Source organism: Hypanus sabinus, chromosome 3 (assembly GCF_030144855.1).
Source record: "Hypanus sabinus isolate sHypSab1 chromosome 3, sHypSab1.hap1, whole genome shotgun sequence".
NCBI classification, from domain to species: domain Eukaryota; kingdom Metazoa; phylum Chordata; class Chondrichthyes; order Myliobatiformes; family Dasyatidae; genus Hypanus; species Hypanus sabinus.
Genome location: NC_082708.1, coordinates 195,068,376 through 195,090,972, shown reverse-complemented (window position 1 = coordinate 195,090,972; position 22,597 = coordinate 195,068,376). Strand labels below are relative to the sequence as shown.

The following is a 22,597-nucleotide window of genomic DNA, read 5'->3' as shown; positions in this document are numbered from 1 at the left end:
TTGCCGGCACCACAACATTTGGCTTTGGTCTGCGATGGTATGCGACCCTTGGCACAAGTCACGCGTGCTATTCCTTTTGAATCATGACTCAGTCTTGTCCTTCTATAGTTGTTTCACAGTATTGATAGTTTTGCACAGATCACAGCTACTTTTCTTGAGCTCTAGCTGATCGCCTTCAATGTAAGCTCTATGTCACGCAGTAAGGGCTGCTCGCACAGAATTATTGCTCCAAGATTTCTGGTTTGAACCAACTTCTGGGGACAACATTGTCAATACACTTCCGGATGAAGCACGTGACTCCATCAGTGAACCTGGAGACATCCTCATCATGGAAGACATTCCAGCTGACATCATCGAAGCAGTCCTGCAGCATGGAGGCCGACTGGTCAGACCAACAGTGGACAGTTTTAACTATGGCTGCCTCTTAAATAGATTGAGAATGGGCAAAGAAGTAACAGATGGGGGTGATTGCAGGTGTAATGGAATGTGAGGAAGGCTCTCATAGTTGAAAGAGGGATCTGCATCAGTTGAAAAAATGGGCTGAAAAATGGCAAATGGAATTTAATGCAAACAAGTATGAAGTTTTGCACTTCGGTAGGTCTTACACAATGAACAGTAGGACACTGCAGAATGCGGTATAACAAAGAAATCTCGGAATACAAGTTCATAATTAGTTGAAAGTGGCGTCTTAGGTAGATAGGTTTGCAAAGAAAGCTTTTGGCACATTGGCATTCATAAATCAATGTACTGAATAAGAAGATGGGATGTTATGTTGAAGTTGTATAAGATGTTGATGACACCTAATCTGGAGTACTGTGCATAGTTTTGGTTACCTACCTATAGGAAGGATGTAAACAAGTTTGAAAGAGTGCAGAAAAAATCTACAAGAATGTTGCCAGGTCTGGAGGATCTGAGTTATATGGAAAAATTTAATAGATTTGGACTGTATTCTTTAGAACGTAGAAGATTGAGAGGAGATTTGATCGAGGAATACAAAATTACGAGGGGTATAGAAGGATAAATCGAAGCAAGAGGTGACAAGAGAAGAAGTAAAGGCATCTCACATACTGTGTATAGTTTTTTTTTAACTGATCAGGGAAAAGAGGCTAGACTGCACAGGCATGTGAAGTAGTGCGCCAGAGGTTTAAAAAAAAGACTGCCACATACAGTAGCCATCATTGGAGTGGACTGAGGCAGAGTGGGACGGCTTTGGCTCAAACAGGCTTCGGCGAGAACAGGCAGAGACGAGGTTTGAACGGGGCATGACTGTGCAAGTCGGCCTCTGAGATCAGCGAGGGAATTTAAATAGCAAGCAGAAGCAGAGTACGAGCTTCACTCCAGGTGAGGCAAGGCCGGGTAAGCTCCTTTAATTAATCTAATTAGTTTAGGAGTAGGTATTGGAGGAAAGCAGTTAGGGCAGTTGAGTGCTCCGTTTGCAGTATGTGTGAAGTCAGCGCGAGCACAATTATCCCTGATGACTACACCTGCAAAAGATGCATCCACCTGCAGCTCCTGACAAACCGTGTTAGGGAACTGGAGCTGGAGCTGGAGCTGGATGAACTTCGGATCATTCGGGATGCAGAGCAGAAATAAACAGGAGTTACAGGGAGATAGTCAACCCTAAGAGTCAGGAGACAGGTAGTTGGGTGACTGTCAGGAGAGGGAAGGGGATTAGACAGAATGAGCAGAGCACCCCTGTGGCGTTCCCATCAACAGTAAGTATACTTTTTGGATAGAGTTGATGACCTAACAGGGACAAGTTGCAGTGGTTGCGTCTCTGGCACCGAGATTGGACACTCAGCTCAGAAAGAAAGGAGGGAAAAGAGGAGAGCAGTAGTGTAAGGGGATTCGATAGTTAGGGGGACAGATAGGAGGTTTTGTGGAAGAGATCAAGAATCTCGGATGGTCTGTTGCCTCCCTGGTGCCAGGGTCTGCGATATCTCGGTTCGAGTTCTCAGTATTTTCAAGAGGGAGGGTGAGCAGCCGGATGTCATGGTCCATGTAGGGACCAATGACGTGGGTAGGAAGAGTGAGGAGGTCCTGAAAGGTGAATTTAGGGAGTTAGGTGCCAAGTTAAAGGACAGGAACTCCAGGATTACTACCACTGCCACTTGCAAGGGGGTTTAGAAATAATAAGATAGCGCAGATCAACACGTGGCTGAAGACAAGGTGCAGGAGGGAGGGCTTCAGATTTATAGATAATTGGGCAGTTCTCCAGGGAAAGTGGGACCTGTTCTGGCGGGATGGTGTACATCTGAACTGGAGGAGGACAAATATTCTTGCAGGTAGGTTTGCAAGAGTGGTTCCAGTGGATTTAAACTAGATACAAGGGGGGCGGGGAACCAGAGTGTAGGAACAGATGTATGGGAGTAGGAAAAAAAAGATAGTAGTTAGCACTGTTAGAGATAAACAGTGAGGAAGAGGTGGAGAATTTCTTAAATAAATTTATTTTAATGCTAGGAGCATTGTAAGAAAGGTGGATGAGCTTAAAGCATGAATTGATATCTAAATTTACTTATTCTTTCTGCACATTTAACTCCATGTTCCATCAGACCATCCTTCTGTACATGTGTCCTCCTTATCACTTGTTCCGCCTCACCTTTCTCTACTACACACTTAGTATTCCGGAACCGTGTAGTCCCCACCTGTCCTTTATTCTTCATCTCGCTATCCTCTCTCACATTCTGGATCCCTGCCCCCTGCAAATTTAGTTTAAACCCCCCCTGAGCAGCACTAGCAAACCTTCCTGCAAGAATGTCAGTACCGCTCCAGTTCAGGTGTAAACCGTCCTGTTGGAACAGATCCCACCTTCCCTGGAACTAAGCCCAATTATCTAAAAACCTGAAGCCCTCCCTCCTGCACCATCCTCTCAGCGACGTATTAATCTGTATAATCCTTCTGTTCCTTGCCTTACTCGCACGTGGCACAGGTAGCAATCCTGAGACTGTTACCTGAGATGTATGGGAGAGGGAAGAAAAAGACAGTGAAGTTCTTTGTACTGATAGAGATAAACAGAGAGGAAGAGGTGGAGGATTTCTTAAATGCATTTATTTTAATGCTAAGAGCATTGTAAGAAAGGTGGATGAGCTTAGAGCACGGATTGATACTTGGAAGTATGATGTTGTAGCTATTAGTGAAACATGGCTGCAGGAGAAGTGTATGATTAGCAACTAAATATTCCTGGATTTCATTGCTTCAGGTGTGATAGAATCGGAGGGACAAGAGGGGGAGGTGTTGCGTTGCTTGTCAGAGAAAATATTACAGTGGTGCTCAGGCAGGATAGATTAGAGGGCTCGTCTAGGGAGACTATTTGGGTGGAATTGAGAAATGGCAAAGGTGTAGTAACACTTATAGGGGTGTATTATAGACCACCTAATGGGGAGTGAGAATTGAAAGAGCAAACTTGTAAGGAGATAGAAGATATTTGTAGTAAGCACAGGGTTGTGATTGTTGGAGATTTTAATTTTCCACACATAGACTGGGAAGCCAATACTGTAAAAGGGCTGGACGGTTTGGAGTTTGTGTGCAGAATAGTTTTTTGCAGCAATATATAGAGATACCAACTAGAGAAGGGGCAGTGTTGGATATCCTGTTAGGGAATGAGATAGATCAGGTGATGGAGGTATGTGTTGGGGAGCACTTTGGGTCCAGTGATCACAATGCCATTAGTTTCAATATAATAATGGAGAAGGATAGGACTAGACCCAGGATTGAGATTTTTGATTGGAGAAAGGCTAACTTTGAGGAGATGCAAAAGGATTTAGGAGTGGATTGGAACAATCTGTTTTATGGGAAGGATGTAATAGAGAAATGGAGGTCATTTAAAGGTGAAATTTTGAGGGTACAGAATCTTTATGTTCCTGTTATGTTGAAAGGAAAGGTTAAAGTTTGAGAGAGCCATGGTTTTCAAGAGATATTGGAAACTTGGTTCAGAAAAAGAGAGAGCTCAACAATAAATATAGGCAGCATGGAGTAAATGAGGTGCTCGAAGAATATAAAGAATGTAAAAAGAATCGTAAGAAAGAAATTAGACAGACAGTTATACTTTATTGATCCTGAGGGGAAATTGGGTTTCATTACAGCCGGACCAACCAAGAATAGTGAAGAAATATAGCAATATAAAACCATAATTAATTAAATAATAAGTTAATCATGCCAAGTGGAAATAAGTCCAGGACCAGCCTATTGGCTCAGGGTATCTGACACTCCAAGGGAGGAGTTGTAAAGTTTGATAGCCCAACTACTCCCTCGGAGTGTCCACGACATGATTAAATTATTATTATTTAATTATTTATGGTTTTATATTGCTAAAAGAAAAGCTAAAACAAGATACGAGGTTGCTTTAGCAAGTAAGGTGAAAATAAATCCAAAGGGTTTCTACAGTTATATTAATAGCAAAAGGATAGTGAGAGATAAAATTGGTCCCTTAGAGAATCAGAGTGGACAGCTATGTGTGGACCCAAGAGAGATGGGGTGATTTTGAACAATTTTTTTTCTTTGGTGTTCGCTAAGGAGAAGGATATTGAATTGTGTAAGGTAAGGGAAACAAACAGGGAAGTTATCAAAAGTAGGGAAGACGATTAAAGAGAAGGAAGTGCTGGCGCTTTTAAGGAATATAAAATTGGATAAATCTCCGGGTCCTGACAGGATATTCCCTAGGACAGGGGTCGGCAACCCGCGGCTCCAGAGCCGCATACAAATCTTTCATCTCTGTGCTGCGGCTCCCCGTGGTTTGTTAGTTTTTGAAATGTAATTCGAAATTTGAAGATTATGGTGATCTTGTACAATCTAAATAAAACGTTGTGGAGACCCCATTTCCTGGCACATCCGAACCGGCTCACAATTAGCCACCGTTCCGGCTAAGGGAGATAGTCTATGGGGGTTTGTGAGTACGTGTCTTTTGGAGTATCTGCGCCCACGGGGACGGGTTGAGGGAGGCTTTAAAGCAAGGCTGTTTAGTTCGAATAAAGTTATCTTTGACTGCAGTGTCGTTATTTTAGCGCTGTGTGTAGCACACCGCTACAACGTGTTTTTTTATCGCTATTAATATACATCACCACTCCCAATGCCTGACACCCACCAGTGCGTGCTTTCTTTTAATTCTTCGATCCAAGGTAGGCTAACTATGGAGTAACCTTCAACCCAACGTCTTTTTATCGGAGTTCAAAATGTTTTTGTTGCATGCAGAAATGTAATTTCGTTTTCTCTGCAGGAGTTCATCAATTTCATAAATGCAACACATTATAGTTTGTTTATACATAGCATAAAGGCAAAAAAACCCGTTGTATGCAGTGTTATTTCATTTTAAATGTCAAACGGGTTTTGTGGCTCCCAGTGTTTTCTTTTCTGTGGGAAATGGGTCCATATTGGCTCTTTCAGTGGTAAACGTTGCCGACCCCTGCCCTAGGATCTTGAGGGAGGTTAGTGTAGAAATAGCAGGGGCTCTGACAGAAATATTTCAAATGTCATTAGAAACCGGAATGGTGCCGGAGGATTGGCGTATTGCTCATGTTGTTCCATTGTTTAAAAAGGGTTCTACGAGTAAACCCAGCAATTATAGGCCTATAAGTTTGACGTCAGTGGTGGGTAAATTAATGGAGAGTATTCTTAGAGATGGTATATATAATTATCTGGATAGACAGGGTCTGATTAGGAACAGTCAACATGGATTTGTGCGTGGAAGGTCATGTTTGTCAAACCTTATTCAATTTTTTGAAGAGGTTACTAGGAAAGTTGATGAGGGTAAAGCAGTGGATGTTGTCTATATGGACTTCAGTAAGGCCTTTGACAAGGTTCCGCACGCAAGGTTAGTTAGGAAGGTTCAATCTTTAGGTGTTAATATTGAATTAGTAAAATGGATTCAACAGTGGCTGGATGGGAGATGCCAGAGAGTAGTGGTGCATAACTGTTCGTCAGATTGGAGGCCAGTGACTAGTGGTGTGCCTCAGGGATCTGTACTGGGTCCAATGTTGATTGTCATATACATTAATGATCTGGATCATGGAGTTGTAAATTGGATTAGTAAGTATGCAGATGATACGAAGATAGGTGGCATTGTGGATAATGAAGTAGGTTTTCAAAGCTTGCAGGGAGATTTAGGCCAGTTAGAAGAGTGGGCTGAAAGATGGCAGATGGAGTTTAATGCTGATAAGTGTGAGGTGCTACATTTTGGTAAGAATAATCAAAATAGGACATACATGGTAAATTGTAGGGCACTGAAGAATGCGGTAGAACAGAGTGATCTAGGAATAATGGCGCACAGTTCCCTGAAGGTGGAATCTCATGTGGATAGGGTGGTGAAGAAAGCTTTTGGTATGCTGGCATTTGTAAATCAGAGCATTGAATATAGGAGTTGGGATGTAATGTTAAAATTGTACAAGGCATTGCTGAGGCCAAATTTGGAGTATTGTGTACAGTTCTCGTCACGGAATTATAGGAAAGATGTCAACAAAATAGAGAGATTACAGATGAGATTTACTAGAACAATACCTGGGTTTCAGCACCTAAGTTACAGAGAAAGGCTGAACTAGTTAGGTTCTTTGGAGCGTAGAAGGTTGAGGGGGGTCTTGATAGAGGTATTTAAAATTATGAGGGGATAGGTAGAGTTGACGTGGATAGGCTTCTTCCATTGAGAGTAGGGGAGATTCAAACAAGAGGGCATGAGTTGAGAGTTGGGGGCAAAAGTTTAGGGGTAACACGAGGGGGGATTTCTTTACTCAGATAGTAGTAGCTGTGTGGAACGAGCTTCCAGTAGAAGTGGTAGAGGCAGGTTCGATATTGTCATTTAAAGTAAAATTGGATAGGTATATGGACAGGAAAGGAATGGAGGGTTATGGGCTGAGTGCAGATCGGCGGGACTAGGTGAGAGTAAGCATTCAGCATGGACTAGAAGGGCAAAGATGGCCTGTTTTTGTGCTGTAATTTTGATATGGTTATATGATAAATGCAAGCAGGCTTTTTCCAGTGAAAGTTGGGTGGGATTACAACAATAGATCGTGGCTTACAGATGAAAGGGGAATGAAGGGAAACTTCTTCACTCAGAGGGTTGTGAAAGTGTGGAATAAGCTGCCACAAGAAGTGGTACATGTAGGCTCAATTTAATAATTTAAGAGAAATTTAGATTGATATATAGATAGTAGGGATATGGAGGGCAATAGTCCTGGTGCAGGTTATTTGGAGTAGGCTGCTTAACTGGTTTATTGCTTTGTCAAAGTGTCTGTCTCTGTAGTACTTCTTTATGACTCTATGAATAAGGTTAGCCAAGTTTTAAATGAATATTTTACGTTTGTATTTATTCATAGAGTCATAAAGAAGTACTAATTCATTTCCGCCTACACCATCACCGCTGGCAGACCATTCCACATCCTTCCTGTAGTGAGGTGACCAGAACTGAGCACAGTACTCCAAGTGGGGTCTGACCAAGGTCTTGTATAGCTGCAACATTGCCTCTCGGCTCCTAAATTCAATTCCACGATTGATGAAAGCCAATACACCATATGTCCTCTTAACTAGAGAGTCAATGTGCACAGCTGCTTTGAGTGTCCTATGGATTTGGACCCCAAGATCCCTCTGATCCTCTACACTGCCAAGAGTCTTACCATTAATACTATATTCTGCCATCATATTTGACCTACCAAAATGAACCAGCTCAGACTTACCTGGGTTGAACTCCATCTGCCACTTCTCAGCCCAGTTTTGCATCCTATCAATGTCTCGGTGTAACCTCTGAGAGCCCTCCATACTAACCACAATGCACCAAACCTTTGTGTTATCAGCAAATTTACTAACCCATCCCTCCACTTCCTCATCCAAGTCATTTATAAAAATCACAAAGAGTAAGGATCCTAAACAGATCCCTGAGGCACACCACTGGTCACTGACCTCCATGCAGAATATGACCCATCCTCAACCACTCATTGCCTTCTGTGGATAGGCCAGTTCTGGATCCACGAAGTAATGCCCCCTTGGATCCCGTGCCTTCTTACTTTTTCAATAAGCCTTGCATGGGGTACCTTATCAAATGCCTTGCAAAATCTCTGCTGCAAGTCATCACTACAATCACCAAGATCCTTTTCCATAGTGAATACTGAAGCAAAGTATTCATTAAGTACCTTTGCTATTTCCTCTGGTTCCATGCATGCTTTTTCATTGTCACACTTGATTGGTCCTATTCTCTCATGGGTTTTCCTTAATCCTGTCGCCAAGGTCTTCTCATGGCCCCTTTTGGCTCTCCTAATTTCATTCTTAAGCTCCTTCCTGCTAGCCTTATAATCTTCTAGATTCCTATCATTACCTTGATTTTTGAACCTTTCATAAGCTCATCTTTTCTTCTTGACTCGATTTACAACAGCCTTTGTGCACCACAAATCTTGTACTCTACCATCCTTTCCACGTCTCATTGGAACATACCTACTCAGAACCCCACGCAAATATTCCCTGAACATTTGCCACTTTTCTTCGGTATGTTTCCCTGAGGACATGTTTTTCCAATTTATGCTTCCAAGTTCCTGCCTGATAGCCTCATAGTTCCCCTTACTCCAAACAAACCTTCCTGAACACCCCTAACAAACTCCACCCCACCTAAACCCCTCATTCTAGGGTGATACCAATCAGTATTTGGGAAATTAAAATCTCCTTCCACAACAACCCTGTTATTATTACTCCTTTCCAGAACTCTTCTCTTTATCTGCTCTTCGATGGCTCTGTTACTATTCGGTGGTCTATAAAAAACACCCAGTACAGTTACTGACCCTTTCCTATTCCTAACGTCCACCCACAGAGACTCTGTAGACAACCCGTCGTGACTTCCTTCCTTTCTGCAGCCGTGACACTATCCTTGATCAACAGTGCCACACCCCCACCTCAATTTTTTAGTTTTCTTTATCAGCCAAGGATATTTCATGTCCTCTTTTGCCCTCCAGATTTCCTCCTCATCTTACATTCCTTACAGTCTCCAAGAGAGTCACTTGATCCTAACTGCCAATACCTGACATATGCCTCCTTTATTTTCCTGAGAAAGTCTCAATATCTTTTGTTAACCATGGTTCCCTAATCATACCAGCCTTTCCTTTCAATCTGATAAGAATATGTTGCCTTGAACACTCTCTATCTCAATTTTAAAAGCCTTCCACTAGCTAGATGTCACTTACCTCCAATCTGTCTCTTCCAATGAACCTTTGCAATGTACTGTCCAATGCCATCAAAATAAGCCTTGCTCAAATTTAGGATTTTAATTTCCATAATTATTTTGAAACTAATAGAATTATGGTTGTCGGTCTCAAAGCGGTCCTTGTGGAAATACATTCGGAAGTTTGAGATTTTGCGGTGCAGACTTGAGGGGCCGAATGGTCTACTTCTGCACCTATTGTCTATTGTCTATTATAATGTATTTAATCTTTTAATGTGACAAAATGGAACCTGTATAATTCCAGAGTGTTTTGCTATATGTTAAATGTATACGTAACTGAAGGTATGTAATGTTCTGATTATTGTGTAACCAAGGAGTGATCGGTTTATTGTGTGGCCTTGATTAGAAGATACACAGGACTGCAGCTGCAGAATGTTGAGACTGAGCCAGCTGGAACAGATAACAGCCAAAGAACCATGCAAAAACAAAATTTGTAAGCTGTAAAATGGGAGCCACCTGCCATCCATGCTGAGGAGTGGAAGTTGACTTCCCCTTGTAAGTTATAAACATGTTTTTAATACATCCACTCTGACCTTATTCTGCTTTGTTGTAAGACCTGGCGAAAGGTACACACCTTTCCCGATTGACATCAGCTCAACCTCATTTCCTAACTGGTGACTGAGTTTAGCTCCTTCTTCGCATTGCTTGAGAAAAGTTTCCTGGTCACCCATCTAATCCCTTAGCCCCAGATACATGCTGAATAACATTTGGTTGAAGCACTTTGCAATATTTAATGTCTTCAAAAGATGCCAGCTATATTAGCAGACTTAAAGGAAAGGAGGTCCCTTACCAAGGATGTAATGGTGCAACTTGCAAGGAAATTATGTCTCTGCAGCCAGCTCCCAAAGCCCAAATCACTTCATGGCCAACTGGATCTGTTGAACTTCTGAAAAGTGTAATACATGCATAGTTAAAGCTGTGAAGTAATACAACTCAACCTGCAACTTAAACAATAACACTCACCAAATGTACCAATGCAGTGTCATCATTTCCCTAGGCAATCTGATCAACAGTGTATGAAGAACAGTAAACATAAAATGTTTATTCTGCTCTGCCAGCATCAAAATGAAATAAGGATAATCTCACTTGATGACCAGAGAACATGATAATTGCCACGTACATATTTGGGATGGTGGAAGAGTTGATAAAATATGTTAAAAAGGAACAAATGTTCAAAGTTCAAAATAAATTTACTATCTAAGTACATATATGCCACCAAATAATGACTCTGAGATTCATTTACTTGGGAGGTATTCACAGTAGAACTAAAAATACAATAGAATCAATAAAAATCAACAACCAATGTGGAAATGAAGACAAACTGTGTAAATACAAAAATAGATAGATAGATAATTCATATAGTAAACTTAGAATAAATGATGTTGAAATTGATAAGGAATCTGAAACAAAATTTTTAGGAGTGGTAATAGGTAGTAAATTAAACTAGAAACCACAAATAAATTATGTCAAAGCAAAAATGTCAAAATCTATTGGAATACTGTACAAAGCGCAATATTTCTTAAATCAGGAATCTTTGTATACATTATACTGCTCACTTACAGTCCCATACATGACATTGTGTAGAGGTATTGGGAAATACATACAAAACAAATACAAATTCAATTTTTCTATTCCAAAAGAAAGTTGTATGAATTGTAAATAAGATAAGTTATTATGAGCCAACCAATCCACTATTTATTCAACTAAACACTTTAAAATTCAGAGATTTTGCAGATTTAAAAATAATACAAATTATGTATAAAGTAAAAAATGGACAGCTACCACAAAGTATGCAAAGGTTGTTTAAAATGAGAGAAAGTCAACATGATTTGAGAGGAACATATATATTTCAAAAACAAAGAATAAGAGCAAATGTAAAAAAATCATTGTATTTCAGTCAGAGGGGTGAATCTATGTAACAGTTGTAGTAAGAATTTAAAAACAAGGTTATTGAATATTGTGTATACTCCACATAATATTTCAGAATGTGTTATTTCATTAGATGCGGAGAAAGCATTTGACAGAGTTGAATGGCCATACTTATTCAATGTGTTGGAGAAGTTTAATTTTAGTCAGACATTTATTTCCTGGATTAAACTGATTTATCATACTCCAGTAGCCTCGGTGTTTACTAATAATCAAAGATCTCCCTTTTTTCGTTTATTTCGGGGCACTGGACAAGGCTGTCCTCTTAGCCCACTATTATTTGATATTGCTTTAGAACCCTTGGCAATTGCTATCAGAGAATCACAGGATATTCTTGGTATTAATCGTGGGACAGATACTCATAAGTTATCTTTGTATGCAGATGATTTATTATTATTTATTTCTAATCCTGAGAAATCTATTCCAGTAGTTTTATCATTGTTGGCTCAATTTAGTGATTTTTCTGGGTATAAATTAAATCTTAATAAGAGTGAATTGTTTCCTTTAAATAGACAGGTCCCAATTTATGGAAACTTACCTTTTAAATTAGTTAATGACTCTTTTATTTACTTAGGGATTAAAATCCCAAAAAACCATAAAGACCTATTTAAGGTTAATTTTGTACCCTTAATTGATCAGATTAAATGCTTGTTTACTAAGTGGTCACCATTATCTTTATCTCTGATAGGTAGGATTAATGCTATTAAGATGGTTATTTTACCTAAGTTTTTATATATTTTTCAAGCGGTACCAATTTTTATTCCGAAATCTTTTTTTTACTAATGTTGATTCAAAAATTTCCTCATATATGTGGCAGAATAAAAATCCCAGGTTAGGTAAAATATACTTACAGAAGGCAATGAAGGAAGGTGGATTAGCACTGCCTAATTTTAGATTTTATTATTGGGCAGTTAATATTAGATATTTGATATGTTGGATGAAAGATTGGGATGGATCTTTCAGCTCTCATTGGGTGAGCCTGGAAATTAAATCAGTACCAGGTTTTGCACTGGGTTCTATTTTGGGGACTTCTCTCCCTTTTGCTCTTTCTAAATTGCCGAAACGAATTGACAACCCAATAGTTAAACATACTTTATGTATATGGTTTCAATTTCGGAAATTTTTTGGGTTGACTCAGTTTGTTTTAAATATTCCTATTGCATCCAATTGTTTTTTCCACCCTTCAATTATAGACCAAGCTTATTCGGCTTGGAAGACTAAGGGATTACTATGATTTTCTGATTTATTTTTGGATAATTGTTTTATGTCTTTTGAGCAATTATCTAATAAATATAATTTGCCTAGATTTCATTTTTTTTAGATATTTACAGATTAGGAATTTTTTTAATACTGTACTTCCTACTTTTCCAAATTTTGTGTCTTCAGGTATTTTGGTGAGTTTGTTTGAATTAAACCCCTTTCAAAAAGGGCTTATATCAAAACTTTATAATATAATTATTAAGATATGTTCAGAGCCCCTTTATAAGACAAAAAATGATTGAGAAAGAGAGCTTAACCTTATTATTCCTATTGAGAATTGGGATAGAATTCTTAAATTAGTTAATACATCATCTGTATGTGCCAAACATTCATTAATACAGTTTAAGGTCGTACATAGGGCCCATATGTCCAAGGATAAATTGGTTCATTTTTATTCCCATATAAATCCTATTTGTGATAGATTTCAATCTGAAATAGTGTCTTTAACTCAGAAGTTCTGGTCGTGTCTGCTTTTGAAAAAATATTGGAAAGATATTTTTGATATTATCTCTGCGGTATTGAACATTGATTTACAACCCCATCCTATTACCGCAATTTTTGGTTTACCAATGATGGACTCACTTCATTTATCTTCTTCCGCCTATCGAATGTTTGTGTTCCTTACACTAATGGCTAGAAGATCTATTTTGTTGAATTGGAAGGAAATTAATCCTCCTACTGTATTTCATTGGTTTTCTCAAACTATGTTATGTTTAAATTTAGAAAAAATTAGAAGTGGTGTATTTGATACTTATATTAAATTTGAAAAGATATGGAGACCATTTATTCAATATTTTCATATGATGTAATATGACCCTGTTTCAAGCCTATTTGATTTTCCAGTTTTGATTTTATATATGTTGAGAGGATCGGAGTTGACGACACTGCTGATTTTGTATTTTTGTGAGATATTATAAACAGCCCTTTTTTTTCTTTTTTCCAGTTTTTCTTTTTCTCTTTTTCCTTTTTTGTTTTTTTTCCTTATTAGTTATTAGATTAATTTTTTTGCATAATTTTTTCTTCTTTTTTCTGTTTTTTTTTATTTATGTATTATGATATGCCTAGATTTGCCTTGTTTATTTATATATTGTATCGTCCATGATTTGGGAATACTCATTTATACTGTAATCATTGCTTATGTATTCTTTCATGTGCAGTTGAAATGTGTATGTTTGTAAGCCCATTATCTATGTATCAATTGTATTTTGTTGATATTAATAACAATAATAAAAAGATTGAAAAAGTTTAAAAAAAAGAATTTAAAAAGGTGGGGAGGGGATTGATTGTGGGAGGAATTCAGTTGGAAACACGAGTCTTGTGCATCCTCCTAACCTGTTTTTAATTATTCATTGCCAAGTAGTTCTGGCAATTTTATTTTTAGTAATTTAATCTAATTGCTGCCTTTACCTTCCAAAGATAGAGCCTTGAAATAATTTTAACAGGTACTTCTTTTAAAAAAAAAAGACCAAGTAGTTATCAAAAAATTAAAGACTAGGAATCCAGTCTTGGCATCCGTATTACAGCTTTAAGTGCATGTTTTGCATTTGGACACATGTTTGAAAATCTTGACCCTATGCCAACAATTATGACTAATGACCACCCCGCCCGTCAGCTTCTGGATTTTAACCAGAAGCTCAACATCAATCTGTTGGATAACGTGGTAAATTGTCTATATCATAGGGAAGGCCCTCAGCAATGAATGGCACAGGAAATACTAACTCATTTGAAGGAGCATCCAGACGCTTGGACCAGGGTGGATACCATTCTAGAGTTTTCCCAGAATATGAACACAAAGTACTATACCTTGCAAATACTGGAAAATGTGATTAAAACACATTGGAAAATACTTCCTAGAAATCAATGTGAAGGAATAAAAAAAAATGTTGTGGGCTTAAATATTAAAACATCGTCTGAGACTTTGGAGAAGTATAAAGTTTATCTTGGAAAACTGAATATGATCCTTCTGCAGACCCTCAAACATGAATGGCCCAAAAATTGGCCAATGTTTATAAGTGATACAGTGGAGCCAAAGTTTATAAGTGATATAGTAGGAGTCAGCAGAACCAGAGAGTCTCTGTGTCAGAGTAACATGGTCATCCTGAAGCTGCTTAGTGAGGAGGTGTTCGATTTCTCCAGTAGGCAGATGATGCGGGTGAAGGCCAAGCATTTAAAAGACTGTACATGTAATGAATTCTCTCAGATACGTCAGCTCTGTCAGTTTGTAATGGAGAACTCTCAGAGTGCCCCTTTAGTCCATGCAACACTGGAGACTTTGCTGCGATTTCTGAACTGGATTCCTTTAGGTTACATCTTTGAAACCAAACTCATCAGCAGCTTAGTGTACAAGTTTCTGAATGTGCCCATGTTTTGGAACGTAACGTTGAAGTTACTGATTGCTGACGTCAATGTCAGTCAACATGATGAACAGTTCATTTCTTTGTTTACATTATCATTCATTCAGCTCAAACAGATGCTACCTGCCAATACCAACGTATGGTTGGCTTATACAAATGGGAAGGACGATGAGCAGAATTTCATCCAGAATCTGAGTCTCTTCTTGTGCACTTTCTAGAAGGAGCATGGCACCTTGGTAGAAAGGACACTGGAACTCAGGGAAGCACTTTTGGATGGTCTACACTACATGATCCTGATATCAGAGGTGGAGAAGATTGAGATTTTTAAGATTTGTTTGGAATACTGGTATCTCCTGGCAAGAGAGCTTTATCTGGAGAGTCCCTTTTCCATTAGTACCTCCCCTGCCCTGGGGAGTCCTCACAGTGATGTCCCTCCTCAGAGGCAGATCTATCTCCCAATGCTATCAAAGGTGAGGCTTATAATGAGCAGCCGGATGGCAAAGCTGGAAGAGGTGCTTGTGGTGGAGAATGAACAGGGAGAGGTAGTTTGGGAATTCATGAAAGACACAGACTCCATCAACTTGTATAAGACCATGAGGGAGACGCTGGTGTACCTCACACATTTAGACTATGCGGACACTGAATACATTATGACGGAAAAGCTGCACAACCAAGTGAACGGTACGGAGTGGTTGTGGAAGAACCTCAACACGCTGTGCTGGGCCATTTGGTCCATTAGTGGCGCAATGCACAAAGAGGATGAGAAACGTTTCCTCATCACCGTCATCAAGGATTTGCTGAGTCTCTGTGAACAAATATGTGGGAAAGATAATAAGGCCATCATTGCCTCTAATATAATGTACATGGTGGGGCAGTATCCCTGGTTCCTCGCGCTCACTGGAAGTTCCTGAAGACCATGGTAAACAAGCTCTTCGAGTTTATGCATGAGACACACGATAGAGTGCAAAATATGGCTTGCGACAGGTTTATCGAGATTGCGCGGAAATGTCAATGTCATTTTGTACAGGTGCAGGTGGGAGAGGTGATGCCTTTCATTGATGAGATCTTGACCAACATCAACACCATCATATGTGATCTACAGCCCCATCAGGTTCACACGTTCTACGAAGCTGTTGGTTATATGATTGGAACTCAAAATGACTAGACGGTCCAGGAACACTTGATTGAAAAGTACATGCTTTTGCCTAACCAAATGTGGGACAGCATCATTCAGCAGGCAACCAAGGACATGGATATTTTGAAGGATACAGAGACGGTGAAGCATCTGGCGAACATTCTGAAGACCAATGTGAGACCCTGTAAAGCTGTTGGGCACCCATTTGTCATCCAGCTAGGACGGATCTACCTGGATATGCTCAATGTGTACAAGTGTTTGCGTGAGGATATCTCAGCCACTATCCAGGCAAACAGTGAAGTTGTTACCAAGCAGCCGTTAATCAAAAGCATGAGGACAGTGAAAAGGCAGACACTGAAACTGATTTCAGGGTGGGTGAGTCGGTCTTCAGACCTGCAGCTGGTTGCAGAAAACTTTGTGCCCCCACTGCTCGATGTTGTGTTGATCAACTACCAGAGGAACATCCCTGCAGCCTGAGAGCCTGAAGTGCTGAGTACTATGGTCACCATAGTGAACAAGCTGGAGAACCACATCACGGCAGAGATCCCGCAGATATTTGATGCCTTGTTTGAGTGCACGCTGGAAATGATCAACAAGGATTTTGAGGAGTATCCTGAGCACAGGACTAACTTCTTTCTGCTTCTTCATGCAGTCAATAGACACCGTTTCCCTGGCTTCCCGAACATACCTCCAGCCCAGTTCAAATTGATTCTTGACTTCATTATCTGGGCTTTCAAACACACCATGAGGAAAGTGGCTGACACAGGTCTGTCCATACTCTATACCTTGCTGCAGAATGTCGCACAAGAAGCAGCTGCTCAGAGCTCTTACCAAACCTACTTCTGTGATATTCTCCAACATATATTCTCCGTAGTGACAGACACATCTCATACTACAGGGTTGACGATGCATGCTACCACTTTGGATTACATGTTCAGCTTGGTGGAGGATGGCCAAATCACTTTGTCTCTGAGCCCATCAACTCCCAATGTGAATAAGCGGAGTTCGTGGCCAACCTGCTGAAAACTGTCTTCCCTCACCTTCAGGATGCACAGATCAAAACTTTTGTGACAGCCTTGTTCAGCTTAACCAAGACATTCCATCCTTCAAAGGGCTTTTGAGAGATTGTATAGATAAAGGAACTTGGTGGAGAAGATACTTCAGACTTGTACCTGGAAGAAATGGGATCTGCCTTGTGTCAGGCTCAGGAGGAGAAGAGAAAGCTTCAGATGACGAAGCAAGAGGTGGAGAGGGAAGAAGTAAAGGCATCCCGGAGAGAAGCCATTTTTTTTAACTGATCGGGGAAAAGAGGCTAGACTGTGCAGGTGTGTGACGTAGCGCGCCAAAGATAAAAAAAAACAACATATACAGCGGCCATCGCTGGAGTGGACTGAAGCAGAGTGGGACGGCTTTGTCTCAACAGGCTTCGGTGTGAACAGGCAGAGGCGAGGACACAACTGTGCAAACGTGTGAAAGTCAGCGGGAGAATTTAAAAAGCGAGCAGAGGCTGAGGACTAGCTTCACTCCAAGTGAGGTAAGGCCGGGTAACTTTAATTAATCTAATTAGCTTAGGAGTAGGTAATGGAGGAAGCAGTTAAGGCAGTTGAGTGCTCCATTTGCAGTAAGTGTGAAGTCAGGGCGAGCACAATTGTCCCTGATGACTGCACCTGCAAAAGGTGCATCCACCTGCAGCTCCTGACAAACCATGTTAGGGAATTGGAGCTGGAGCTGGATGAACTTCGGATCATTCGGAAGCAGAGGCAGAAATAAACTGGAGTTACAGGGAGATAGTCACTCCTAAGAGTCAGGAGAAAGGTAGCTTGGTGACTGACAGGAGAGGGAAGGGGATTAGACAGAATGAGCAGAGCACCCCTGCGGCTGTTCCCATCAATAACAAGTATACCATTTTGGGTACTGTTGGTGGGGATGACCTACCAGGAACAAGTTGCAGTGGTTGCGTCTCTGGCATTGAGACTGGACCCTTAGCTCAGAAGGGAAGGAGGGAAAAGAGGAGAGCAAAAGTGATAGAGGATTCAATAGTTAGGGGGACAGATAGGAGGTTCTGTGGAAGAGATCGAGAATCCCGGATGGACTGTTGCCTCCCTGGTACCAGGGACGGTGATATCTCAGATCGAGTTCTCAGTATTCTCAAGAGGGAGGGTGAGCAGCTGGATTTTGTGGTCCTTGTAGGGACCAATGACTTGGGTAGGAAGAGTGAGGAGGTCCTGAAAGGTGAGCTTAGGGAGTTAGGTGCCAAGTTAAAGGACAGGACCTCCAGGATAGCAATCTCAGGATTGTTACCAGTGCCACGTGCAGGCAGGTTTAGAAATAGTAAGATAGTGCAGATCAACACGTGGCTGAAGACATGGTGCAGGAGGGAGGGCTTCAGATTTATAGATAATTGGGCAGTTTTCTAGGGAAGGTGGGACTTGTTCCGGCAGGACAGTTTACATCTGAACTGGAGGGGGACAAATATTCTCGCAGGTTGGTTTGCTAGAGAGGCTCCAGTGGATTTAAACTAGATACAAGGGGGGGAGGGGAACCAGAGTGTAGGAACAGATGTATGGGAGAAGGAAGAAAAAGAAGATAGTAAAGTTGTTTGCATCGTTAGTGATAAACAGAGAGGAAGAGGTGGAGAATTTCTTAAATAAATTTATTTTAATGCTAGGAGCACTGTAAGAAAGGCGGATGAGCTTAGAGCATAGATTGATAACTGGAAATACGACGTTGTGGCTATTAGTGAAACATGGTTGCAGGAGGGATGTGATTGGCAACTAAATATTCTTGGATTTTGTTGCTTCAGGTGTGATAGAATAGGTGGGACAAGAGGGGGAGGTGTTGCATTGCTTGTCAGAGAAAATATTACTGCGGTGCTCTGGCAGGATAGATTAGAGGGCTCATCTAGGGAGGCTATCTGGGTGGAATTGAGGAATGGGAAAGGTGTAGTAACACTTATAGGGTGTATTATAGACCACCTAATGGGGAGTGAGAATTGGAGGAGCAGGTTTTTAAGGAGATAGCAGATATTTGCAGTAAGCACAGGGTTGTGATTGCGGGAGATATTAATTTTCCACACATAGACTGGGAAGCCCATTCTGTAAAAGGGCTGGATGGTTTGGAGTTCGTAAAATGTGTGCAGGATAGTTTTTTGCAGCAATATATAGAGGTACCGACTAGAGAAGGGGCAGTGTTGGATCTCCTGTTAGGGAATGAGATAGGTCAGGTGACGAAGATATGTGTTGGGGAGCACTTTGGGTCCAGTGATCACAATGCCATTAGTTTCAATATAATTATGGAGAAGGATAGGACTGGACTCAGGGTTGAGATTTTTGATTGGAGAAAGGCTAACTTTGAGAAGATGCAAAAGGATTTAGGAGTGGATTGGGACAATCTGTTTTATGGGAAGGATGTAATAGAGAAATGGAGATCATTTAAAGGTGAAATTTTGAGGGTACAGAATCTTTATGTTCCTGTTAGGTTGAGAGGAAAGGTTAAAAGTTTGAGAGAGCCATGGTTTTCAAGGCATATTGGTTCAGAAAAAGAGAGCGCGCTACAATAAATATAGGCAGCATGGAATAAATGAGGTGCTCGAGGAATATAAAGAATGTAAAAAGAATCTTAAGAAAGAAATCAGAAAAGCTAAGATATAAAGTTGCTTTGGCAAGTAAGGTGAAAATAAATTCAAAGGGTTTCTACAGTAATATTAATAGCAAAAGGATAGAGAGGGATAAAATTGGTTCCTTACAGAATCAGAGTGGACAGCTATGTGCAGGGCCGAAACTGATGGGGAGATTTTGAACGATTTCTAATCTTCGGTATTCACGAAGGAGAAGGATATTGAACTGTTTAACATAAGGGAAACAAGTAGGGAAGTTATGGAAACTATGACAATTGAAGAGGAGGAAGTACTGGCGCTTTTAAGGAATATAAAAGTGGATAAATCTTCAGGTCCTGACAGGATATTGCCTAGGACCATGAGGGAAGTTAGTGTAGAAATAGCAGGGGCTCTGACAGAAATACTTCAAATGTCATTAGAAACCGGAATGGTGCTCGAGGATTGGTGTATTGCTCATGTTGTTCCATTGTTTAAGAAGGGTTCTACGAGTAAACCTAGCAATTATAGGCCTGTAAGTTTAACGTCAGTGGTGGGTAACTTAATGGAAAATATTCTTAGAGATGGTATATATAATTATCTGGATAGACAGGGTCTGATTAGGAACAGTCAACATGGATTTGTGCGTGGAAGGTCATGTTTGACAAATCTTATTGAATTTTTTGAATCCACGTCTTTGGCCTTTGACAATATTCTGCAAGGAAGGTTCAATCGTTATGTATTAACATTGAAGTAGTAAAATGGATTCAACAGTGGCTTGATGGGAGATTCCAGAGAGTAATGGTGAAGGTAAAACAGTGGATGTTGTCTATATGGACTTCAGTAAGGCCTTTGACAAGGTTCCACATGCAAGGTTAGTTAGGAAGGTTCAATCGTTAGGTATTAACATTGAATTAGTAAAATGGATTCAACAGCGGCTGGATGGGAGATGCCAGAGAGTAGTGGTGGATAACTGTTTGTCAGGTTGGAGGCCAGTGACCAGTGGTGTGCCTCAGGGATCTGTACTGGGTCCAATGTTGTTTGTCATATACATTAATGATCTGGATGATGGGGTGGTAAATTGGATTAGTACGTATGCAGATGATACTAAGATAGGTGGCGTTGTGGATAATGAAGAAGGTTCTCAAAGCTTGCAGAAAGATTTAGGCAAGTTAGAAGAGTGGGCTGAAAGATGGCAGATGGAGTTTAATGCTGGTATGTGTGAGCTGATACAGTTTGGTAGGAATAATCAAAATAGGACATACATGGTAAATGGTAAGGCATTGAAGAATGCAGTAGAACAGAGTGATCTGGGAATAATGGTGCATAGTTCCCTGAAGGTGGAATCTCATGTGGATAGGGCGGTGAAGAAAGCTTTTGGTATGCTGGCCTTTATAAATTAGAGCATTGAGTAGAGGAGTTGGGATGTAATGTTAAAATTTTATAAGCATTGGTAAGGCCGAATTTGGAGCGTTGTGTACAGTTCTGGTCACCGAATTATAGGAATGATGTCAACAAAATAGAGAGTACAGTGAAGATTTACTAGAACGTTACCTGAGTTTCAGCACCTAAGTCACAAGGAAAGGTTGAACAAGTTAGGTCTTTATTCTTTGGAGCGTAGAAGGTTGAGGGGGGACTTGATAGAGGTATTTTAAATTATGAGGGGGATAGATAGAGTTGACGTGGATAGGCTTTTTCCATTGAGAGTAGGGGAGATTCAAACATGAGGACATGAGTTGAGATTTAGGCATAAAAGTTTAAGGGTAACAAGAGGGGGAACTTCTTTACTCAGAGAATGGTAGCTGTGTGGAATGAGCTTCCAGTGGAAGTGGTAGAGGCAGGTTCAATATTGTCATTTAAAGTAAAATTGGATAGGTATATGGACAGGAAAGGAAATGCAGGTTGGTGGGACTAGGTGAGAGTGAGTGTTTGGCACAAACTAGAAGGGCTGAGATGTCCTGTTTCTGTGCTGTAATTGTTATATGGTTTTACAGTTATATGGTTATATGACGGTGCCTGGGGTTTTAAATGCACATGAAATTGCAGAGATGTGTGACTGAATGGTTCCAAAGTGTTAAGAGGGCTGTAGGGGTGGGTGGAGATGAAGGAGAGAAGGGCAGTGAAGAATTAGAGAAAAAGACAGTGGGACAATTCTCCATCTGTCATGTGTGGAAGGACGTTTTACAATTCCAGTTTCCATTTAGCTCAGCAGGGCTTGGTCATAAGATTAGAGGTTTTATCCCATACCAGTTCAATTTTATTTCCCTTTCTAGATAAGAATTATGCTTGCAAATTGTGAACCCAAACATCTAAATCTGCAGCTTCAATCCAGATAAGAGTGAAGTAGTTCATTTTGGTAGGTCAAATATGATGGCAGAATATAGTATTAATGGTAAGACTCTTGGCAGTGTGGAGGATCAGAGGGATCTTGGGGTCCAACTCATAGAACATAGAATAGTACAGCACATTACAGGCCCTTCGGCCCACAATGTTGTGCCGACCCTCAAACCCTGCCTCCCATATAACCCCCCACCTTAAATTCCTCCATATACCTGTCTAGTAGTCTCTTAAACTTCACTAGTGTATCTGCCTTCACCACTGACTCAGGCAGTGCATTCCACGCACCAACCACTCTCTGAGTGAAAATCCTTCCTTTAATTTCCCCCTTGAACTTCCCTCCCCTAACCTTAAAGCCATTTCCTCTTGTACTGAGCAGTGGTGCCCTGGGAAAGAGGCGCTGGCTGTCCACTCTGCCTATTCCTCTTAATATCTTGCACACCTCTATCATGTCTCCTCTCATCCTCCTTCTCTCCAAAGAGTAAAGCCCTAGCTCCCTTAATCTCTGATCATAATCCATACTCTCTAAACCAGGCAGCATCCTGGTAAATCTCCTCTGTACCCTTTTGAATGCTTCCACATCCTGTCCATAAGACACTCAAAGCAGCTGTGCAGGTTGACTCTGTGGTTAAGGCACACAGTGCGTTGGCCTTCATCAATCGTGGAATTAAATTTAGGCGCCAAGAGGTAACATTGCAGCTATATAGGACCCTGGTCAGACCCCACTTGGAGTATTGTGCTCAGTTCTGGTCGCCTCACTGCAGGAAGGATGTGGAAGCCATAGAAAGGGTGCAGAGGAGATTTAC

At 40.7% G+C, this 22,597-nt stretch overlaps 1 protein-coding gene and 1 pseudogene across 4 annotated transcripts in view; one reads left to right on the top strand and one right to left on the bottom strand.

Annotated features, from left to right (window-relative positions):
* fbxo41 (F-box protein 41) overlaps positions 1–22,597 on the bottom strand; it is a 519,821-nt gene that overhangs the window by 186,364 nt on the left and 310,860 nt on the right. For all 4 annotated transcript variants that reach the window (XM_059965939.1, XM_059965936.1, XM_059965938.1 and 1 more), the window contains exon 9: positions 9,978–10,073. In XM_059965939.1, coding sequence (XP_059821922.1) covers positions 9,978–10,073 — 96 coding nt within the window. The remainder of the gene's footprint in view (positions 1–9,977; positions 10,074–22,597) is intronic.
* LOC132390900 (exportin-1-like) lies at positions 12,119–21,514 on the top strand (annotated as a pseudogene).